The sequence below is a fragment of the Perca fluviatilis genome, chromosome 23, assembly GCF_010015445.1.
Source record: "Perca fluviatilis chromosome 23, GENO_Pfluv_1.0, whole genome shotgun sequence".
NCBI lineage: Eukaryota > Metazoa > Chordata > Actinopteri > Perciformes > Percidae > Perca > Perca fluviatilis.
The window spans coordinates 28,277,658-28,303,048 of NC_053134.1; the positions used below are offsets into that span (position 1 = coordinate 28,277,658).

Here is a 25,391-nt window from a genome sequence, read left to right on the forward strand (position 1 = left end):
AGCACTGTCAGATAGGCATCTAGTGTAGAAGCTTTTATCTAATTTAGTAGAGTCAGGTAGTAAGAATTCGAAAGTAATTAAAGAATGATCTGATAATACCGAATTCTGCGGAAATATTATTAGATCGTCAATTTCAATACCATATGCCAGCACAAGGTCGAGGGTGTGGTTAAAACAGTGCGTTGCCTTGTGCACACTCTGACTGAAACCGATTGAATCTAATAATGAGTTAAAAGCAGTACTAAGGCTATCATTGTCAACGTCCACATGGATATTAAAATCGCCTACAATAAGTACTTTGTCAGATTTTAGGACTAAACATGATAAAAACTCTGAGAATTCAGATACAAATTCAGAATACGGACCTGGAGCCCTGTAAATAACAACGAATATAATTGGCTGTAATGTTTTCCATTTTGGATGTTGAAGATTAAGAACAAGACTCTCAAACGAGTTATAATTTAGTTTAGGTTTAGGATTAATTAACAGGCTTGAATCAAAGATGAATGCAACTCCCCCTCCTCGGCCTGAGCCTCTAGGAATTTGAGTATTAATATGACTGGGAGGAGTGGCTTCATTTAGACTAACATTTTCTTCATGGCCCAGCCAGGTTTCAGTAAGACAAAATAAATCAATTTTATTATCTGATATCAAATCATTTACCAATACTGCTTTAGAAGACAGAGATCTAATATTTAATAGTCCACATCTAATTTTCCTATTTTGTTCTATCATTGCAGTCGTTTTAATTCTAGGTTGTTGAGTATAGCGCATCTTTTGTTTACCTTGATTTAACCGATCTAAGTCGGGGGACAGACACCGTGCTTATTAGACTATGAGTGGGCGACTGCTCCAATGGAAGCACAGAGGGGCGCGTAGCACTGCACCTCTGATTACTAATATCAAACTTGGGTTGTCATGGTTTATGACCGATAATAGACTTGGTCAGATTTTTTGATATGAGAGCGGCTCAGTCCCAGGTGGGATGAATGCCGTCTCTCCTAATCAGACCAGGCTTTCCCCAGAACGGCCTCCAGTTATTCACATAGCCCACATCATTAGCCGGGCACCACCCCGACAACCATCGGTGGAAGGATGACGTACGGCTGTACATTTCATCACTGGTCAGGTTTGGCAGGGGTCCAGAGAACACTACTGAGTCCGACATTGTCTTTGCGTATGCACAAAGTGACTCAACATTAATTTTAGTGATCTCCGATTTACGACCATTACCACCTACGTGAAGTAAGATCTTACTGTTTTTACGGTTCTTTTTAGCCAGCAGCTTTAGATGGGATTCTATCCCCGCTCTAGCCCCGGGGACACATGTGACCGCAGCCGCTGGGCCGCCGGCTTCACATGTCGCAGTATAGAGCTCCCAATAACCAGAATTGGCTTCTCCGGCGGGTGTATCACTGAGTAGGGGAAAAACTGTTAGAGAGGATCCCGATCTTCGGTTTGACCGTCATCATGTGCACTCCCTGGTTTAGATCTAACTCTACGCTTTCCTCAGACAGTCACCCACTCGTCCGGCTGCTCAGGGTCCGCCGGGGGACTGCTAGCAGAAGCTACAGTATGTTGGCACGCATCAACTACGTGGCGCTGGCTAGCTACGGAAGCATATGATTCTGATTCCATGATGCGGAGCCGTGCCTCAAACTCACTAAGCCTTGCCTCCAGAGCAGCGAATATACTACATTTATTACATGTATCGTTATCACTAAAGGAGGCGGAGGAATAGCTAAACATTTGACACACAGAGCAACACTGCTAATGGCTAAGCTAAAGTAGCTAACAGCGTTTTAACAACTGTAAGATCAGCGAGGCAGTCGCTGTAAGGGAAGCGAAGTATAAGTGCTTGAGTGAACAATTGTAATTAAAATGCAATCCAGGCAAATAGCCGCTAATTTAGACAATAAAGCAGAGTTGAGTAAGTTTTTGCTGGAGCAGCAAACTAGCGTTTGGAACACGGGAACACCGGAAGTGACAATACCGTACACGTCAGCACGTCAGTCCATGATCACATCAGTGAATATGTGGTACATGATGACGAGGATTAGCTTCGGAGCAAATCTGACTCTGGAGGTGGAGACGGAGAAACAAAGTGTCTCCCCTGTGCTTTTAACCACGGTTGGAAAGTTGTACCAGGAAAAGTTATCTCTTTCCTTGATTTCATGTTGTTTATGGAAAAGGAGAACTAGGAAATGAGTAGGTGGAAATGTGAGGAGGAGGAGAGGGACAGAGATGAGGGAGTGAGGCTACAACCTGCGGTAAGCACAACTCCCCTTAAAACACTTAACCCCTTGATAAAAATGAGTGGTGGACAAACTGTTGATGATAACACTACAACAATAAAAAAAAGTAGGCATGCTTTACTGTATGATTGCATTAGTAGCCTATTTAAACGTTGCACATCATGCACATCATGCAAACGTTCTTAACGAGAATTGTAGCTTTTCTATCTGCATTGGCAGACAAAAAATCATAATAGACCTCTTCAAATTATAGCATAGGGCCTCTCGAAATGATAATCATAAAGCAAGCTACATATACAGTACAGGCCAAAAGTTTGTACACACCTTCTCATTCAATGCGTTTCCTTTTTATTTTCATGACTATTTACATTGTAGATTCTCACTGAAGGCATCGAAACTATGAATGAACACATATGGAATTATGTACTTAACAAAAAAGTGTGAAATAACTGAAAACATGTCTTATATTTTAGATTCCTCAAAGTAGCCACCCTTTGCTTTTTTATTAATAATGGAAAAACTTCCACTAATTAACCCTGACAAAGCACACCTGTGAAGTGAAAACCATTTCAGGTGACTACCTCATGAAGCTCATTGAGAGAACACCAAGGGTTTGCAGCGCTATCAAAAAAAGCAAAGGGTGGCTACTTTGAGGAATCTAAAATATAAGACATGTTTTCAGTTATTTCACACTTTTTTGTTAAGTAAATAATTCCATGTGTTCATTCATAGTTTTGATGAATCTACAATGTAAATAGTCATGAAAATAAAGAAACACATTGAATGAGAAGGTGTCCAAACTTTTGGCCTGTACTGTATATATAGCTTGTTTTATGATTAATTAGGAGTATACAGTTTTAGTGTATTAATAAATGGCACTTTGTTGAAGTATTTAATGTGTCAACTTTCACTGATTCTTGCTTACTCATTACATGGCATTAGTAGTTTTAGGAGTAGGTATACATATTCAGGGGAGGGCAAGGACGGGTACAGCTTTATCAATACTAGTTAAACAGTTGTACAGTTTTATTCCCTATTTTGAATATGGGGGGGCGCTCGGAGGGGGTCTCGCCCGTCATTCAACACAGCCAAATATGAATTCTAGCATATTTTTCAGTCCCCTTTCACCCCCCCCCAGTCCAACGCCCCTGGTTATGTGTGCTGCAATAATCATGCTTTGTAGTTTCCATCTTTTTTCACAGCAGATGCCTTGAATCTGTTGATAGTTTGTCATAATTGCATGTCTCAATCTGTCTATTTCTTTCCCCAAAACTCACAAGAAGTCATGATTTAAGGGTTTAAAAAACAAAAAAATCTTACGGAAGCATGCCCCCGAACCCCCCTAGCTTAACTGCTATCAACTTTTCATTAGGGGCTGAGCACCCCCAAAGGTCAGATCCTAGAATCGCCCCTGCCATGACAAGTCAAAATGCCTGCTTGGAGAATAACCTTTGGCATTGGAGGTTAAACAACATTTTCATTTAATATAGTCTGGGGTTTTACAAAATTGTCCAATAAAAAATTTTCATTTTTGGTGGCAGTGTTGAACAGTGAAAAATAAGAATATGGCCTGAAAAGTATTAATTCAATATCACAATATGAATAGAATATTTTTCTTTGCCAGAATATAAGATTATCCTGATTATTGTGAGCCCCCCTTTTCTGTCACTTGTTTCTTGAAAATATTTTTTCAAGATACTAAACACCTGAGATACAGTAATGTTAGTTCAAGGATAAGATAGTCCTCATTTCTGTAGGCTTTTTTTCTCATAGAAATCAATGAAATACTTTCATTAAGACAAAACATACATGTATGAGCTTTCATTTTCTCAAAGGCAGAGCAGGATACCCAGGGCTCGGTTTACACCTATCACCATTTCTAGCCACTGGGGGACCATATACAGGCGGGGGGGACGCATATTAATGTTAAAAAAACTCAAAAAGTGAAATTTTCATGCCATGGAACCTTTAACGTTAGTTTCCTAATTCAGGACACTAAAGAGCTGGACCATGGCCTTCAAAGGTTGTTATCACACATTTGTGAAAATGCAATAAAGGGAGATTTCATGGATCTTTTCACACGTAGACCACATTGGAACAGGTCTGGAGCCAAAACCACTATACCTAGACTTGTCAAATCTGGACTAAATGATCCCAGAGAGGCTCAAGATTCTTAAAAAATAGGTATTAGATTTGTGAAAGCTTTATTCTTTGTAAAGTCTAGGTATTGACACTCTGATACACTCTGATTATGGCGGTGGGTGCCGCTGGTGGAAGCTCGGCTTGACCCCATACAAAACCTGCAATCTACAAAACGGACAATGGGAAAGTGATAGTGGAAGATGAACTGTTAAACTTTATCGTGGTTAAAATGAATACACTCAGCCATGATGAAATTGTTTTGTTGGCAACAAACAACTTTTCATCTGTGTGGATTGAGGAGTCCAAACGTTTTTTGTTTGATGTATGCCCGGATACCACGCTACGCTGTATCGCACATAAAGGCCCACAGAAGGATGTGAATAATGTCAGGTTCTAAATGAGTGTGGTAAAAATATTCCTCGGTTTGTTTCACATTACTTGGATGAACTGCCACCTGTCGGGTTTGGCAATATGGACGCCTCAGCGCTGCTTAGCCGAGTGGAGCAGCTGAGCCAGGAAGTCTCAGGTCTGAGGAGGGCATTGGAAATGCAGGCAGAAGTGGGTGAGAACATTGGGGCAATTGTTGCTGCCATGGATCACCGTGTGACAGCAGTGGAGACGCACCGCACATCGGCCTGCGACCCTGCTGCTGGCACCGCACGAAAGGGGGTGCAGGGGCTAGCAGGCCCTGTTCGACAGGAGGAGAAAACAACGTCTCCCGCTGGGAAGTCTTGTCTCCTTCGATCGCCAGCACCTCACGTGGAGAGGTGAAGGGGCTGGTGGGCTCTGCTAACAACGGGAGCTCCTGGATGTAGCAGTAACATCGCCACAATCACAACTACAGTCCCCACAGTGGAGCGTTGTTGTGAAAGAAGGTCACAAAAAGCCGGGGTCCCTTAAAGAAACTGTGCCGCGGAAATCCAACCACAAACAAGCTCACTTGAAATGTGACCAGAGGAATGTGGGAATAATTGGAACTGGTACTGAGAGCAACATTGGAGTGGTGAAAACAAAGTTGGTGAATGTGTTTGCCACTAGGTTTTCTCCCACTCTGGATGCAGACACGCTACGTGAATATTTATCTGAGATATTGGAAAACGGAACAGTGACGTGTTGAAAGATCGAGTCGGCCCACAGCAGGTATGGCTCATTTCACATCACCGCTGAATGTAAAAATGTTGCTGATATGTACGATCCAAAACTCTGGCCCGACGGGACTTGTTCGTTGCTATTATGTGGCCCTTGGCCCCAAGGTATTTGGTAATGAGGTGGGGGGTGAACTGAATTGCCATGGTACACCTGCAGCTCCACATGAGAGCCAGCCTGCATTGTAGCTGCTATGATATGAATTAACCGATATGAACATCTGTGTGTTGGCCACAGTGAAACTGATAAATCACGCCGTATTGTTGTGGACAAATTGATGGACACGTGACATTTTGTGTGTCCGGGAGACGTTACTGGCTAAACAAGACCTGCAAGGACTAAGTTCTATACATAGGGACTTTCATGGGGCAGGTGAATCAACAACTAAGTGCTAAAGTTGTCCGGGGGAGAATTCCCGGGGGGGGTAGCCACGATGTGGAATAAAAAATATGACCAGTTGGTTAATGTTATAAGATTGGGTGTTGACTGGGCTATTGGGCTTGAGCTGTGTTGTAATGATAAGAACATAATAATTTTGAATGTCTATACGCCATATGAGTGCATACAAAATGAGGAGTACCTCAGTAGATTGGCATTTATCATGTCTTTTATTCAGGACAATTCTTCTACCTGTATCTATGTCGTTGGTGACATGAATGCTGATGTATCTGATGCCAACTCTTTATTTGGTAATCATTTAATGCAGTTTTGTTCAGACGGTGGATTGATTTTATCTAGTAAGGTACTATTGCCGAATGATAGCTATACTTATATCAGCGAGGCCTGGCACTCTACTTCCTGGCTGGATCACTGCCTTTGTACAGTGGATGCCCATGACTCCATCAATATGATGAAGATTGGTTACAATCTGGCTACTACGGACCATATATCCTTTCTCATGGTGTTTAACACAGGCAATTTACCAGTGTTGTTGCCTGTGGATAATGGCATTGATGTTGGGAAAATTGTCTAAAAAAAATCTTAATGAATATTTCAATTGTCATTCTGATGCTTTGTTGGGTAATATTAAGGTGCCAAAAGTTGCCTTATTGTGTCGGGATATGCACTGTAAGAATGTACAACGCTGTAAGGATTTGTGTTCCCTGTATGAGGCCATTGTGGAGTCTCTCGGTATCTCGAGTAGGCCTCTATTTAAACATAGGACAAAAGTGTGCAATGGTAAGCCAGGTTGGAAAGATCATGTAGAAGACCTCCATACAGGCATGGCCCCTTGTTTGAAAATAAGAAATGCACTAATGCTAGATTTAAATATGCACTTCGCTATATTAAAAGAAATGAAAACACTATGAGGTCAGATTCACTGGCATGGAAGCTGCAAAAAAATTATGTTAATGACTTCTGGAAAGAAATAAAAACTATGAATAATAGCAAAACATCTCTCCCATCTAATATAGATGGTGTGAGTGGTCCTGATGAAATTTCACAGTTATGGCGGAAACAATATTATGAATTGTTAAATTGTGTAAAAAATGAATCTGTTTGTAGTGGATAATGTAGAGTTTAATGATGATGTTGTTGTCACTTCTGCTGAAGTCAATGAAGCAATATTGAAGTTAAGAGATAATAAGGCCTGTGGTCTGGATAGTATTACAGCTGAACATCTTAAACTTGCCAGTAAGAAACTGTGCCCTCTGGTAGCTATGTGCTACACAGGTTTTTTTGTTCATGGAGCATTACCTGAATCTATTATCTGATTCTCTGTTGTGCTAGTACCAGTTATTAAAGATAAAGTGGGGAAGCTGAACAGCTCAGATAATTAGGCCAGTAGCTCTGGCCAGTTTTATGTCCAAAGTGCTGGAGACAGTTCTATTGTGTAGACTTGAGAGGTACGTCCTGTCCACTGATGGGCAGTAACGCGTTAGCAGTAACGCGTTACTGTAATCCGATTACTTTTTTCAAGTAACGAGTAAAGTAAGGGATTATAATTGCAAAAACAGTAATTAGATTACTGTTACTTCCCCGTAAGCAGGCTGCGTTACTGCGTTACTTAACCGTGATTTTGTTTCGTGAGACTGTCTTGTGAGCAGTGTTGGTCAAGTTACTTGGAAATAGTAATTAGTTACTGATTACTTCTCCAAGAAAGTAATCCAGTTACTTTACTGATTACTTATTTTCAAAAGTAATTAGTTACTGTACTAGTTACTTTACTAAGTTACTTTTCAAAAACATGCGTCGGAACGATTCAGAGTCAACAGTGGAAATTGGTAGCATGTCCTCGACAATATAGCCAGTGACGAGCTTCTTCAGTTCAGCGGCACTAAGTCCTGTCGCTTTTAAGTCTATTTTCACCTGTTTAGCAGGAGAGGGGCCCACGGAGGTTCGCCCGGTAGAGCTGGATGTAGCCGCAGCAGTCATGTCAGTTGGGGGTTCAGGTTTTTTTTCCAGTGAGTTTCACATTGCTGTGCCGGCTTGCTAGGTGCTTGCTCTAATTTGAAGTGGAATTTTTCGCTGTAGATAAAAGTTTTCTTCCCACGCAGAGTGTACAGCGGATGCTGATGTTTTTGTCACCTTTAACCGAGTCAAACTCAAAGTAATGTCGGTACTTCCAAGCATTAAACGCTACATGGTCCTGCTCTCTCCCGCGCCCCATGTTGTCTCTTGTTCAACACTACACATGTCGGTGTTTACCACTGACGTCGCGGCGCTCATACGTCATTGTCACTCACGAGCACTGATGGGCAGTAACGCGTTAGAAGTAACGCGTTACTGTAATCCGATTACTTTTTTCAAGTAACGAGTAAAGTAAGGGATTATAATTGCAAAAACAGTAATTAGATTACTGTTACTTCCCCGTAAGCAGGCTGCGTTACTGCGTTACTTAACCGTGATTTTGTTGTTTCTTGGTAGGCGGTGTCTGACGGGGCCATTTGGTGGTGTGATGAACAGTAGCAAATAATAGTCACATTAAAGATAATGGAACAGTGACTTCGAAGGTCATCGTGGAAGTTCATGTCATAGCAGGGCACATCGTGTCATACTGAGTAGTGCAGTCTCCTATAACGGATCCTGACTACTCTGTGCATATGAACATCACAGCAGGGCGTTGCGGGATGTAATGTGGCGCTGCAGAGCATGGGTGGATGCGGCGGACGCAGCAGGATGCGGCCGGGAATTGCATCCAGTTCTCTGCGTTTGGAACACGGGACGCAGCAGGACGCAGCAGGACGCAGCAGGACGCGGCCGGGAATTGCATCCAGTTCTCTGCGTTTGGAACACGGGAACACGGGAATAGTCCTTGAGTTTTCAAAAATAGATTCCAGGAAAAACGTGTCATCTTATGTGTCTCCATGTGGTATACACAGTATATCACGTGATAAAAAAATAAAAAAATGTTTACTGCAATTAACTGTTTTCCACATGTGTAAAACAAACGTTTAAATTACTAATTTCTTTGTTTTTAATTACAGTTCACAAGTTACATCATGAATTTGGACAACAGAATTTTGTAAAACAATAAGACATTATCATCATGTCATCAAAATTCTAGCCCTAGTACGGACCATTTTAGTGACAAAACAACCTCCAATTGAACAAAAGTTTCAAAGATTTCTCACTTAGAATTAGAAACGTGATTAGACTTGTTAATGATAAATGAATATCCTGATATGGTTGTTAATCAAAGCTCCATGTGAGGTGCAGTTGCAGGATGAAATGGTGGAGTGAGGATAGACTATGCTGACCTTGTCTTTCATCTTTACTTGTACCAGCACCACTGACTCAGCAGGAAACACCCCCACTGATCTCCTTGTACCTCTTCACAGCTAATTTAAGAACTTGCTCACTCCTCCCTCAGCCGCATGCTGCATGCTGAGAAATAGATTTTGGATGGCCTGAGGTTTGCTGTGTGAGGACTTTGCTTAGTGAGACATGCATACATACTATTATGTCCAACTGTAATCCATTCTAACCAGACTGTAATTGCTGAATTGCAGGTATTGGCTTTCATCCTTCCTAGGCTCACAGGCCAGATAGTCTGTGAAATACAAAATCAATAGTTACTGAACAGTGTAATGTGAATGAATTTTTTGAAGATTCTAAAAGTTTATGCAGTTGCTGTGGTTTGAATATAGAAAACAGTGAGAAGAATCCCCTTGTTTTGAGCTATTTGGGGTATTTTCTTTAAGATATTCTAAACCAGAGATAAACGTATTTTGTGTTGATACAGAGTACAGCTCTATTGATTTTGTTTCCTTTTTCTTGCCTGTCATGGCTCTCTGACCTGAAAACCCAGTATTTAACTGTTCTTGGAACGGGCCGATGGTTGAGAGTTCACGATCAGGTGCTCCTCAGTTTTTCTCATTGTGGATTTTTAGATTTCGTCACAGATTAGTCACAGATTTAACACATTGTTGTGAACAGCATTTCTTTAGTATAACAGCATCAACATGTTTCCCTGTTTATTTTGCTTCTCTGACACATAAACAATGCCATTGATAATGATGGGAAAGGAGAAAGGTTCAGTTGTTTTCTTTTTCCAGGTCAAGGCAGATGGCCGCCCACCTAGAGCCAGGTTCTGTTGGAGGTTTCGCATTTTCAAAGGGCGTTTTTCTTTGCCACTGTCACCAAGTGCTTGCTTTTGGGGGAATATTGTAAATTAGAGAGTGTGGTCTAGGTCTTCTCTATATAAAAAGTGGCCTGAGATAACATATGTTATGATTTGACACTATAAATAAAATTGAAAATGAAATCTGGTTAAAAAGTGTTGAAAGTGTGCCAGACCTATCTCCACAGCACTGTGAAGTAAGGTCTGGCTACACCACACAGACATTCTAGGATAGGAGAAAACAACTCTCTGGGTTGTTTGCATTTCTTTAAACCAATCACAATGGTCTTGGGTGGCGCTGAGTTCCAAACGCAGAAATGGTGGCTCTGCAAAATCGTCTCGGTAAGGAACTTGTTCTGGTGGAACATGTGTGCCCCGCAAAAGTAAACACCACATACAATATTAAATTAAATGAACTGTTCACACAGTACTGTAACGTGAGTTATTTAAATCAGCTGGATACATGGTTAAACGTAATTTGGTCTTACTAGTTTATCGCTGTGTGTACCAATCGGTCCCAAAACGTCCCAGTTAGATGCCATTGGTTCTTTCTGTGGATTGATTGTAAAGATTTACAATCATTCCCCCGAAAGAACCAAGCATGCCTGCCTTATTGCATGATCCAAATTTTTTTCAAAACTTGCCAACGGCAACACACAGAGGGCGGAAAGTAAGGGCAATTATCCTAGAAATGTGCTCCTGTTGATCCAGACTACAGAGTGTAAGGTGTTGCTTGTAGTGACAAACCTACATAGAAACATAAACAACTCTACAGTTCCCCTCAGCTCTACAGTGTTTTAGCCTCTTTCAGCCCATTGTTTTGGATTTTACTCTCATCAAACTCATTTCCAGCAGCAGGCAGCTGTTTTCAGTGAAAACCCGGATAAATCCATTGTACACCACCTGCTCAGAAGCAAATAGCAGACAGACACAATCAGGATAATGAATCACACCAGGTGTTATGAGCACACTATCATCTTTTTTTTATTCACATTTGCTGAAATGTATGGACATTGTTACATTTAAAACTGCACAATTTATGTTTAAAGTTAAAGAAAATTTACATACGCGCAGTGTTTAATGAAAGAGACGGGGGATATCATCTAAGAGGACATTGTATGTTGAAACAAACTCTTGTGCGAACTGCTGTTAAATGAACTTATGGAATGGACTGAACAATGACATTACACAGAGCCATAATATCATTCAGTTAAAAAATAGATTAAATAAATCATTACTTGACCAATACAGAAAAGAATAGACCAAAACATAGGAATGGAATTGTAATGTAAAGGTATTGTTGTATATTGTTGTATCGTAAGTTATTGTAAGACCTGATTGTTTTGTAATAATATGATATTGTGAAGTAGGGGCAGGAACAAATAAGCTATTTGCTTCCGCCTGCTCCTTCTTGAACAATCCTTTTTTATTTTTTATTTTTCTGGTAAATTCTGATTGTTTGTGTTTTATTTTTTATTTTTTTTTGCAACATTGTTGATTGTTCAAGATAAATAATAAAACTAGAACTGCAAGCAGTTATGACGGGGCCCAAGCCTCCGATGCCAGTTGCCCCGGGGAACGTGCAAAAGCTGAACCCAAAGCCTGGCGGTGGGGAGGCAAACGTCAGTGTGTGGTGGTTGAAGGAGCAGGGGAGGTGCTCAAGTTGTTATAAATGGTGTCATAGGCGCCGATTTATATTTTCCTCCGTGGGTACTCACAGGCACACGCCCTTTTAAAAAAACAAAAGTAGTCAAAAATTGTTTGCATTTCAGAACCTTAGGAAATTAGACAGCGGCCGACGCGAACACACGCCTATTAACTCGATAATAAAGCCGTAAAGTAGGCTTTCAACTCAGGACAGCGCCACTTCTCACAAATACAGATAGGATTGGAGATGAAAAGTTTAACTGACATGTAACCGCGATGAGCTTCGTGGGAAATTAAGAATCAATGCCACCGACAAAACCAATCACACTATGACAGACACTCCACTTAGCACCAACTGTAGTGTTTAGTTTTAAATGAATGTAGCCCACTGGCAGTCTGGCACACGTGGGTGTTCAGTATTTTCCGAGGGTGATCGAGCTCCGGAGCACCCACGGTATCGGCGCCTATGAATGGTGTTGATTTTGGATTGAAAGAGTGAGAGAAAAGAGTTGCATTTGTCCACTGTGAAGGTTGTAGAAACTTTGTCAGGTGGGTTAAGAAGTGTGTTTATTGTAGAAAACCAGGGGAGCATGCAAAAGCAAAAACCAAAAGTGTAAGCTGCAAGGTCTGTGGTACATACCCATTGCAAATAGGCCATTGACATTGATTGAGTAAAAGGGCCAAAACTCATCTACGTTGATTATAGCGCCCCCTAATGGCCAGTCTTTGCCAAATTTGGTACAGAGACTCAGATCGGCATACCGAACGAGCATCCCAAGTTTCGTGTTGATTGCACTTACTTTGGCAGAGATATTGCAATTGCAAATTTCCCATTTAAATGCATTGAATTATTGACCAAAACAAATAAACATTGTTTATAGCACCCCCTAAAGGCCGATCTTCGTTTTTTGCTGATAACATTTAATTTGGCCGAGATATGATATGAGATGTGTGTGGTAGCTAGCTAGGAAAATTTGTTTGGTCGCCAAATGCGCATACTTTAACGTAGCAAAATTCTTTGAGTAACTTTTGGTCATATCCATCTGGAGATGCTACGTACAAGGGTTTGTGCAGATCGGTCGCAAGGCCTAGGAAGAGTTCAAAAAAGTTGGTTTTAGACATTGCGCGATTTTGCGAAAACAGTTTTCAGCTGAAATGGGTGTGGCCTATATCATGTGATTCAGCTTGATTCAAGGAACACGTGGATGTTTTTAATGTACAATGTGTAATGTGGGAATTAAAGGCCAAAAAACATTATAGCGCCGCCTAGTGGTCCACATGTGTACTTTTTGGTAGATGTGGTCCAGGGCCCATTGTCCATCTACCCTGTAAATTTAAAGTTGTTCACATTAGTGTAAGTGGTGAATCTAAACTTGGGTCCCATAGGCCACGCCCACTTTGACCCCTCAGTACCCCACTCGAGGGTTGGCCTCAGGAGTGGCCCTAGATGTTACCCATCAAATTTTGTAAAAAATCGGATGAGCCGTTAATGAGATATAAACTTTTTGTACTTGTAGCGCCCCCTAGTGACCAATTTTCGTAAAACGCGTGGGGGACCTTCAGAGGGTCATGGAAAACAAGAATCTAGTTTTGCGTTAATAGCATTTATTTTGGTCAATATATGACAAAGTTGGTGTTTATATAGTTAGCTACACAAATTAATTTGTGCGTAATATGCGCAATTTTTATCCTATCAAAATTATTTTTATTAACTTTTTGTCAGGCCCATCTGAAGATGCTACCTGCCAAATTTCGTGCCAATCGGTTGCACGGTCTAGGAGGAGATCGAAAAAGTAGGTTTTTGATAAATCATGATTTTTCACGCATAAAGTCTAGGCGGAAATGGGCGGGGCCTATATGACTTGATTCAGTTGGATCCAGGGAACGCGTGGATGTATGGTTTTTGAATGTCGGGTGTATGGTGTGGGAGTTATAGGGCCAAACGCGTTTTTTCTGCTATAGCACCACCTAGTGGTGGAAGTGGGTACATTTTTGCGGCTGAGGTCCTTGCGGAGTTTTGGACCAGTCCTGAAAATGGCAACCCCCCACCATGTATGGTTTAGGCTGTAGTCAGAGTTTTAGGCGGAGAAGAATAATGATTAATCCTTAGAAAAACAATATGGTTCCACAGCCCTGCTGTGCGAACGGCGTAGCTCTGCTACCGGCAGTTCTTCCAGACTCGTGCTTGGACCCCTAATAAAAAACGAGATTGAGCTAACAGGCACTTTTTTGATGAACCCAAACCAAAGTAGAATCACCTGTGAAGTTTGTCTCATTAAAATGAGCAGGTTTTGTTTTTGAGCTCTAATTGTCCCGCTCAGTCATCACCTCTTTGTTCTTTGTTTTGCATCCTCTCTAAAGGGGCTGCCTGCTCTCTGCTGCCTGCTCCAATAAGCTATCATTAATCTTTCTTACAGTCTTCATTAAAGCTGCAACTGCTACACCCATGCCTGCTCTCCAGGCTCTCCTTGACCTTTATCTCTGCTCAGGTTGCCTTTCATAATCTCCCGCCCTAAAGCCCACATTACATCCCTTCCCCTCTTGTCCTGTCATCTCCTGGATCTCCTCTTTATTTCATTCTGCTTCCTTGCCTGTCCTATTTATACATTTTGTCTTGTGGCTTAAAAACTTTAAATTAATTGTATTGTTGAGTATAGAATTCAATTTGCACCTATTTCTGTCTGCATACAGTCCAAATCCAGTCAAGAACAGCTGATTTTCAGATCATCACTCAATTAATCATTTTATTTGTCACATGAAAATCCTATGAGGTACAATTTCAATGAAATGTAATCCCATCAGCTCCTTCAACTTGTGAATGATTTATCATGAAGCAGAATGTGGGGGGGCTGGAGGGGCAGTCTTAGGATCTTAGGATCCTAGTGTCTTGAGGGTAGAAGCTCCTCCTGAGCCTCTCAGTGCTGGTGTATCCGGTACCCGGGTGGTTGTCGATCTTTAATGATTTGCCTTTTTCTTGCAGCGCCAGATATAACTATTCTTTAGGCAGGGTAGGGCAGCGCCTGTTGTGTGTTTAGCCTACCAAACCACTCTTTGCAGGGCCTTGCGGTCCTGTTTTTGTACCAGGCAGTGGTGTGAATGAAGAGAGGGAGCGCTGAACAAAGCAGTAAATCAGATCATTTAAAAAGTTATTTTCTGATTGTTTCACTGCGCTTAGGTTTTAAAGCACAAATAAACACACCCTAATCCTGCATTGTTGGATTATAAGTGAATGCAGAGCGTCATCCTGTCTGTGTTTGTGTGTCTGTGTCAGTTAAACTTGTGCGACACCCACTTGGGGCCCAAAGGCTCTTTGATGCCTATTAACATCCTGCACTCAGCAAAATAAGAAGAAAAGAGAAAATCCAGGCAGAGGGCAGGGTCTCTGCAGATACAGACATCACCACACACTTCTAGTGGGTCATAAGTGATAATTGAGAGGGATTACTTTTGTATTAGTCTATACATTGTTTTTAAGGAAAATATTGCATATTATGCCTTTAACTTTACTTAACATCTGTTTAAGGGTGGAGCTTTAAACTCTAATATAATGCTGGATAGTTTAATTAATTATAATGCATCACATTTGAATTGTTATATTTTGTAACATTTACAACAACCGTAACATTTCTCTGTAAATGTAGTTCCTCTGAAATAGAAGTACACAGTAAGTCAGTAGTATACAGTTGAGTTTCTTTGGGGTACAATGAGTTAGAGGTACACATATTAAAGATATGCAACATTGTTTTTTGAAAAACCACCAAATTACTTCAGTCAAAAGCCCCAGGAGACAATACAAGTAAATGTAGAGAATGTGAAAAAACAGTAACAGTGTCGTGTTTGCTGTGTTCAGGTCAGCAGGTTCTTGGTCTGGTGGAGAACCAGAGTGACTGGTACCTGGGGAACCTGTGGAAGAACCATCGACCCTGGCCGGCTCTGAGCAGAGGCTTCAACACTGGTGAGGTTTGACAGGAGGACGTCATATATGCATATATGCATTCTTATATTAAAGAAAATCAGTATGCATGCTGATTATTGAGATTGCTGCAAAATATTATAACCTATCCGTATAGCTACGGGCCCTCAGAGTGTGGATGAACCTATCATCTACAGTTCCATGGAGAGAAATAGAGCAAAACCTCACTGGAAGTCTAAGACTGCAAGACCTTGTCTTTGCAGGGGTGTGTCCAAAAAAGTGTACGCTAACCTATGGCCCTATTATCACCAACACATTGATCAACTTTAAACAGGTGGAGGAGCAAATACACTACACCAATAACTGGCATTTGAATACCCCAATATGGCACAATGCCCACTTAATGTCTGGTAACAAAACCTCTGCTTGTAAACAGTGGAGTGACAGAGGTATTTATACTTTAGACCAGCTATTCAACGAGAAAGGTATGTTGAGTTTTAAAGATCTGAGAGCTAGTTTCGAGGTCCCCAGGACATCCTTCTACTTTTATCTGCGCTTAACATCAGCCCTAAAATGTTATGGAGTACCATGGGGAAATAGTCTTGAGGCGCACCCAGTCATTAAATGGTTTGTTGATTTTCCTGTGAGAGGATTCGTGTCCAGGATTTATGCTAAACTGATGCAAGTATCCTCAGGAAAACTCCCAATAGTGGGGAAATGGGAGTGAGAGCTGAGCCCTGAGGGGAACGCAATTAATTGGGAGACAGTTTGGGATAACATTTTCTACTGTTCCAAGAACCCAAATCACCAGCAGATCCACTTCAACATATGTCAGAGGACCTATTGCACGTTCTGTCAACCTGAACAAACTGGCGTATTTTCTGGACATAGTTATGCTTGAGCTCTCTAAAGCAAGGATAAACAAAGCCAAACCATCAACTATCAGCCTAAAAAAACCACAGCAGCACAAATATCAGACCTAATTACCTCAACCCCACAAGAATTAGAGTTGGATGATTAGGCAAGGTGTGATTTCTGTTTTGTTTTCCTCTGGACCGCAGAAGGTGGGGTTGGGAGAGAGTTTTTGTTCTTGTTCAATTGGTGTTTATCTGTTCTGTGCACCATCTACTATTATCTGTCACATGTTGTGTAATTTGTTTTGTATGTCTGAAGGTGGCAATAAAAAAAGTTGAACACAAAAAAAAACTGCAAAACTGCAAAACCTTGCATTCTGCTCTGTAGCAGTCTTGCCAATGTCCACTGTGCACGAGCATAGTGTATCTTTATCTGATGGGTCTATTTATGTTGGAGTAGCTCGCAGCTCTAAAGTGTGAAATTTACTTGTGAATGTATACACAAATACTGATAGATAATTGTAATGAATATCTAATGGTGCATTTTTATTTATTGACTTCAACTTTTTTTTGTTTCTGTCTCTTTGCCTGTGAAGTTTGTAAAATAGGAGAATAAATGCTGCAGGTTTCCTTCTGGTAATATTCACTTTTCAGGAAAATACAGACCAGGCAATACAGCCACAATGTCTGTTACCACATTGATCATGAAGAAGCTGTAACCGTGTTGTCAATATACTTGTAAAATCCCAAAAGGATTAGCAAACAACTCAAAAACAACACTGGAAATGACTGCTGAACTACTGGGAGACATTCTGCTTCTAATTCACTTCCTGTGGACATTGCAACATGTCGCTGACTCATTCAGTGGACAATCGCTGTATTAAATATTTGGGAAAATATATAGCTTCCTCCTTATTTTCCAACGGCAGTGGTATTCCAAATTCACCGTTTGACAGTGTCAACCTACATATTATATTTTTTCCTGCTAGCACAAAATGGTAAAGTACATTATCCTTGCGTCCTAAATGCAAAAACAGTATACTATAGCATATTGATGGCCAAAATGGCGATATCCATCAATATTTATTTGTCAAAAGTCAGTGATTTTACTAGCTTGTTTGTACTGTGCTAGTGCTCTCTTTAATATTTCTGGTTGAATCAGGCCATTGTGGGCAATGTTGTAAAATCATTGCGCAGGACTGTTTCATGGGAATCATTTCAGATGACTAAAACAAACAAACTCTCAATTGATTTTCCAGAAAACGTACTATATTACAATTTATATTATCTTGTTATTATATCTTGCTATAAAATGACATGTACACTGCTGTTCAACAGTTTGGAATCACCTGTAATGTTAAAGCTTCCTTCTTCCATTTAATAATACTTAAACTTGAACTAACTAATTAATTAAAAACTAATTTACGTAACATAGGTTAAAATAAGATAATTCAGAGACCCAAAAAAAGAAGAATAAAATGTTTCAAACTTCCATGTAGTCGATGTCCCCATAGTGATACATGACGGGAGAATATTGTTGGAACTTGGATGTTGAATTTGTTTTCCAGTCCAGAAAAGCGTCTGTGACCCTCGATCATTATTGAACCGGTGCAATTGGGCTCTAAATATTGAGTTTTTCCTGTGTTTTTCTTTGGGCGCCCTGCAGTCTACTAGTTAGATTTAAGAGGTTTAAACTGTGATTTAAACTGAGATTTAAGAGGATTAAACTGTAATTTGTCGGTTCATAGTATGTTCAGCTGATAATTCAATAGTGCTAACCCTAGACTTACCTTCTAGTTCTATTGTGAAGTTTGAAGAAGAGTTTGATTGCTGTCTTTTACTTGTATTTATAATATAGTTCTTTTTTTTCCTCTGAGAATTTAATTTCAAAGCCAAACAGTAAAAGTAAAGCAGCTAGTTTCTTTTCTTGCAAGAATGTAGTACATTTTCAGAGGCATTGATGAATAATACAGGAAACCATGAGGCGTGTTAAAAGTTGTATGGAAAAAACATCTTCAAAAATCTAATAGTGGAATTGATTGAATTCCATTACACCTTGTTATTTTACCCTGCCTATATATTTTTTCCTCCTTAAAATCCAGCAGGTATTTTCCTTCAGGAAAATTCTAGCTCTCTCTGTTCTATTTGGAGCTGGAGGATAATCGTTCCATATATAGCCAAAAACAAACAGCACGACTTGCTGCATCAGCTCTGTGAATTTCTCAGCAAACAATTTCAGTGGGAGCTGTGTAAAACTCACCTGAACACATCTGCTTTGTGAAAGTCCAGTGTTCTGCTCCTAAACTTCCTGTCAGTGTGACTGAACAGCAGATCTCAGAAATAGAAAGGCATGTGTTGCATTTACACAGAACAGCAATTTGACAGAAAGCCTCCAGTTCAGATGCGACTGGTTGGCCTTGTGGCCATCACCGTGGCAACAGAGCACAGCAGGGTGTGAAGGATGGTTTGTTTGTTCCGATTTGCAAAAACATTATGCCCATGTCCATCCCTCGGAAAATTGGCTGCTTGATTTTATTTGTAGCACCCCAGAATATTGCTTTTTTAGCCAGGGAACCGAGAAGTTTTTGTTTTTTCATTTGTTGTGGGAGAAAGTTAGCAGAGAAAAGCAGCATGACTTTCTAAGAATACTTGTGTTTCCAGGAGGAGGGTTAGGGGGTTAGTGTTGTGTGTGTGTGTGTGTGTGTGTGTGTGTGTGTGTGTGTGTGTGTGTGTGTGTGTGTGTGTGTATGTTTTAGATTTCGGCAAAAATAGAAAATCTGATTTCAACCAGTCTATAGAGAAAGGGACTACAGTCTTTACCCTTTTCTGTTTGAGGGAGGGGGGAAGAGGGCCAGCAGCACGCAACGTCCACTCTGCTTTTCCCGTTCGGGACACAACGCGCCGATCCTCCAAACATCCACAGCTGTCGTCCGGCTCCGGCTCCGCTGTCCTGCCCGTCTATCTGTGCTCCGTCCCCAACGTTTCTTTTTCGCTCTCTATCCGCTCGTCTTTCCTCCTTGTGTCTCAGCCATTCATAATACAAAATAAAACACCCGAAACACCACACTATATACAACATAAGAAAACTCTGGCTGCCTGGCTCCACTTTGTGACATATATACATGTAAAAAGTATAAATATAGGCTATAAAATATGAAGAAGAATTATCTCGTGGCCAGGAGATACGTATCTTGAGGCCTCAAGATATGTATCTCGTGGCCACGAGATAGTTATAATTAATTTTTTTTGACAAAGTGGGACCAGGAGGGCTCCGTACTCTTGCTCTGTGTGTCAAATGTTTAGCTATTCCTCCGCCTCCTTTAGTGATAACGATACATGTAATAAATGTAGTATATTCGCTGCTCTGGAGGCAAGGCTTAGTGAGTTTGAGGCACGGCTCCGCATCATGGAATCAGAATCATATGCTTCCGTAGCTAGCCAGCGCCATGTAGTTATTTCGTGCCAACATACTGTAGCTTCTGCTAGCAGTCCCCCGGCAGACCCTGAGCAGCCGGGGGAGTGGGTGACTGTCCGAGGGAAGCGTAGAGTTAGATCTAAACCACGGAGTGCACATGATGACGATCGCTCTAAACCGGAGCATCTTCGCCTCTCTAACAGTTTCTCCCTACTCAGTGATACACCCGCTGAGAAGCCAATTCTGGTTATTGGGAGCTCTATACTACGACATGTGAAGCCGGCGGCCCCAGCGGCTGCGGTCATATGTGTCCCCGGGGCTAGAGCGGGCGATATAGAATCCCATCTAAAGCTGCTGGCTAAAAAGAACCGTAAATACAGTAAGATCATACTTGACGTAGGTGGTAATGGTCATAAATCGGAGATCACTAAAATTAATGTTGAGTCACTTTGTGCATACGCAAAGACAATGTCGGACTCAGTAGTGTTCTCTGGACCCCTGCCAAACCTGACCAGTGATGAAATGTACAGCCGTACGTCATCCTTCCACCGATGGTTGTCGGGGTGGTGCCCAGCTAATGATGTGGGCTATGTGATAACTGGAGGCCGTTCTGGGGAAAGCCTGGTCTGATTAGGAGAGACGGCATTCATCCCACCTGGGACGGAGCCGCTCTCATATAAAAATATCTGACCGAGTCTATTATCGGTCATAAACCATGACAACCCAAGTTTGATATTAGTCAGAGGTGCAGTGCTACGCGCCCTCTGTGCTTCCCGTTGGAGCGATAGCCGCCCACATCGTCGCTAATAAGCACGGTGTCTGTCCCCCGACTCAGATCGGTTAAATCAAAGGTAAACAAAAGATGCGCTATACTCAACAACCTAATTAGAATTAAAACGACTGCAACGATAGAACAAAATAGGAAAATTAGATGTGGACTATTAAATATTAGATCTCTGTCTTCTAAAGCAGTATTGGTAAACAATTTGATATCGGATAATAAAATTGATTTATTTTGTCTTACTGAAACTTGGCTGGGCCGTGAAGAATATGTCAGTCTAAATGAAGCCACTCCTCCCAGTCATATTAATACTCAAATTCCTAGAGGCTCAGGCCGAGGAGGGGGAGTTGCAGCCATCTTTGATTCAAGCCTGTTAATTAATCCTAAACCTAAACTAAATTATAACTCGTTTGAGAGTCTTGTTCTTAGTCTTCAACATTCAAAATGGAAAACATTACAGCCAATTATATTCGTTGTTATTTACAGGGCTCCAGGTCCGTATTCTGAATTTTTATCTGAATTCTCAGAGTTTTTATCATGTTTAGTCCTTAAATCAGACAAAGTACTTATTGTAGGTGATTTTAATATCCATGTGGACGTTGACAATGATAGCCTTAGCACAGCTTTCAACTCATTAATGGATTCAATCGGTTTCAGTCAGAGTGTGCACAAGGCGACGCACTGTTTTACCCACACCCTCGACCTTGTGCTGGCATATGGTATTGAAATTGAGGATTTAATAATATTTCCGCAGAATTCTGTGTTATCAGAACATTCTTTAATTACTTTTGAATTCTTACTACCTGACTATACTAAATTAGATAAAAACGTCTACACTAGATGCCTATCTGACAGTGCTATAGCTCAATTTAAGGAAGATATTCCAACAGCATTTAGCACTGTATCCAGGCTGACAGATAGTCACAGCTCTACTGAGCCATCTATTCCTCTAGCTCTGAGTAGTGTTGACTTCATGAGCTTCTTTAATGATAAAATTATAACAATTAGAGATAAAATCTTTCACCTTTTGCCCTGAACTTCTAATGGTTCATCTTTAAATGCAGGAACGCTAGAAAGAACGACTATTCCCGACATATACTTAGACTGCTTTTATCCTATAGACCTTCAACAATTAATGTTAAAGATATCCTCAGCTAAGCCATCTACCTGTCTCTTAGATCCCATCCCAACGAGACTACTCAAAGAAGCGTTACCCGTGGTTAACACTTTACTAGATTAAAATTACTAGATATGATCAATATGTCCTTATTAACAGGTTATGTACCACAGTCATTTAAAATAGCTGTGATAAAACCTCTTCTGAAAAAACCCACCCTCGATCCTGAGGTCTTAGCAAACTATAGACCTATATCTAACCATCCCTTTCTATCCAAGATCCTTGAGAAGGTAGTTGCTAATCAGTAATGTGATTTTCTACATAGCAATAGTTTATTTGATGACTTTCAATCAGGATTTAGAAAGAATCATAGCACAGAGACGGCACTGGTGAAAATTACTAACGACCTTCTAACTGCTGCAGACAAAGGACTTGTCTCCATTCTTGTTTTACTAGATCTTAGTGCTGCATTTGACACTATTGACCATACCATCCTGTTACAGAGACTGGAACACTTAGTTGGCATTAAAGGAATCGCACTTAGCTGGTTTAAGTCCTATTTCTCTGAGCGATCCCAATTTGTTAACATTAACGATAAACCCTCCAAGCACGCTAAAGTTAGCCATGGCGTTCCTCAAGGCTCAGTGCTTGGACCAATTCTATTTTCCTTATATATGCTTCCTCTGGGTAATATTATTAGGAAACACTCAATTAACTATCACTGTTACGCAGACGACACCCAATTATATCTGTCAATTAAGCCAGACGAAAGTGGTCAGTTAGCTAAACTTCAAGTGTGTATTAAAGATATAAAATCCTGGATGACCCACAATTTCCTGATGTTAAACTCAAACAAAACTGAAGTTATTGTGATGGGACCAACGCACCTCCGAACTTCCATTATCTAAAGATATAGCTACTCTGGATGGTATTGCCCTGGCCTCCAGCACTACTGTCAGAAATTTAGGAGCTATTTTCGATCAGGATATATCCTTCAATGCCCACTTAAAACAAAACTCAAGAACAGCCTTTTTCCATCTTAACATTGCCAAAATTAGGAATATCCTGTCTCAAAACGATGCTGAAAAACTAGTCCATGCATTTGTTACTTCCAGGCTAGACTACTGTAATTCCTTACTATCAGGTTGCTCAAATAAGTCCCTTAATACTCTCCAGCTGATCCAGAATGCTGCAGCAGGTGTTCTGATGAGAACTAAGATAAGAGATCATATTTCTCCTGTATTGGCTTCTCTGCACTGGCTTCCTGTGAAATCTAGGATCGAATTTAAAATCCTCCTCCTGACCTACAAAGCTCTAAATGGTCAAGCACCATCATACCTAGAAGAGCTCTTAGTACCTTATTGTCCTAGTAGAGCACTACTCTCCCAGAATGCAGAGCTACTTGTGGTTCCTAGAGTCTCTAAAAGTAGACTGGGGGCCAGAGCCTTCAGCTATCAGGCTCCGCTCCTGTGGAACCAGCTCCCAATTTGGGTTCGAGGGGCAGACACCGTCACCACATTTAAGAGTAAACTGAAAACCCTCCTCTTTGATAAAGCTTATAGTTAGGGAGTGAGGAGTTAACCCGTCCGCCTAACCCGGCCCATCTACTCCTCTTCATAGTCATCAGTTTTATTTATTATATAATCAATAATATATCGAGAGTAGAGGGAGGCAGGCCAGTACAGCCCGATCCGGTTGGGGAGAGTTCTAGCCCGACCAGGCACCTCTCTTTAACCTGCCTCTCTTAGTTATGCTATTATAATTCTAGACTGCTGGGTAAGTTCCTTCCTTCCTATGACACAGTGAGCTGCTCTCTCATCTCTGTTTCCACTTGTTTCCTTTTGTATGCATCCTGTCCCAGAAATGCTTGTTACTAACCTAGCTCTGGGGAGTTTACTCCCCGGAGTCCTTATGTTTCTTCTTCAATTCAATTCATTCTCTGCAATTCCCGGCTGCGTCCTGCCCTGCTGTGATGTTCATACGCACAGAGTAGTCAGGATCCGGTATAGGAGACTGCACTACTCAGTATGACACGATGTGCCCTGCTATGACATGAACTTCCACGATGACCTTCGAAGTCACTGTTCCGTTATCTTTAATGTGACTATTATTTGCTACTGTTCATCACACCCCCAACCGGCCCCGTCAGACACCGCCTACCAAGAGTCTGGGTCTGCCGAGGTTTCTTCCTAAAAGGGAGTTTTTCCTCGCCACTGTCGCAATAGCCACTGCTAATGCTTTCTCTTGAGGGAATTACTGTAATTGTTGGGGTTTCTGAATTTATAGTGTGGTCTAGACCTACTCTATCTGTAAAGTGTCTCGAGAATCTTTAACAAGCACTTACCAACACATCAATTGATGATTAAATCATGAGTTACTACTTATTAGTTGACTACATAGCGTGAGCCCATCTAAAGTGAGGACTTGCTAGCTTTACAAAGCATTTATAAATGAGTTGCAAAGGCTAGCAGATTCATAAGAGACACAAATAAAAAAAAGTATTTGTAAACCCTTATTACGATGTAGTAAGAATGTACATTTATGAAATAGCTCGTAGTAGTGTCATGTAGTTGATATCAGTGTGAATTTGGACCAGAACCAGAAGAAAACTAGATGTTAAGAGCCAGAGAATTGAACATCAATAAAGAGACTAGGAAACCAGGGTAAAGTTTGAGAAGTGTATTAATATACACAGAAACATGGCATACACGTATACAGATAAAACACAGGTATGAAAAATAACTAAAATAATAAAGTGCACACATAAAAGAAACCCTTTTCAGTTCTATGAGCTCAATATTCCTTTGATGACAAGAGTTCAGAGATGTTCAACGTTATATCCCATATGAGTTTGGTTTCTGTTTGTCCTACAACCATCATTCAGAGTCTCGATCCTGTAGCTCGCCACCCAGCCAACTGAACTGGGAATCTCTAAACCCTGGAAGTCTCTGGGATCTGAAGAGTCAATTTTATCCAATATCCCTCTGTGGACCGGACCTCCCCTGCGTAGCATTTCTCAAATCCCCACCAACAACCTGACCTAATAGATAAGGCCAAATAATTTCTCTCAATTACTATTCAGTAATAAAATCTATTTCTTAGGCTACGATGAACTCTTGTCATCAAAGAACAATTGAGCTCATAGAACTGAAAAGGCTTTCTTTTATGTGCGCACTTTATTATTTTAGTTGTTATTTTTCATACCTGTGTTTTATCTGTATACGTGTATGCCATGTTTCTGTTTATATTAATACACTTCTCAAATTTTATCCTGGGGCCTCATTTATAAAACCTGTTACGCAAGAAAAAGTTGCATGAAGCAGGGTGAAATTTGTCATTGCAACATTCCTCGCAATAGTCGGGATTTATAAAGAATTTCCATGCGTAAAAATTTTCCCAGTTTTCCGAAACCTTTTGACCACACGTGTGATCGTGCATAATGCTCCCAAGGTTTTGTAGACTGCATTTTAGTGAACTCCGATGGTATGCCCGTTTTCCGAACCTAACCCAGTTTTTGTTTTCCTGAACCCAACAATCCCGTTCTTGCTAAACCGACC

The 25,391-nt window shown here is 40.9% G+C and overlaps 1 protein-coding gene across 3 annotated transcripts in view; it reads left to right on the forward strand.

Annotated features, from left to right (window-relative positions):
• LOC120553593 (LARGE xylosyl- and glucuronyltransferase 1-like) overlaps positions 1-15,889 on the forward strand; it is a 143,815-nt gene extending 127,926 nt beyond the window's left edge. For all 3 annotated transcript variants that reach the window (XM_039792180.1, XM_039792181.1, XM_039792183.1), the window contains exon 6: positions 15,605-15,889. In XM_039792180.1, the coding sequence (XP_039648114.1) occupies positions 15,605-15,720 (116 nt within the window). In that variant the 3' untranslated portion in view covers positions 15,721-15,889. The remainder of the gene's footprint in view (positions 1-15,604) is intronic.
• Positions 15,890-25,391: the final 9,502 nt, after the last annotated feature.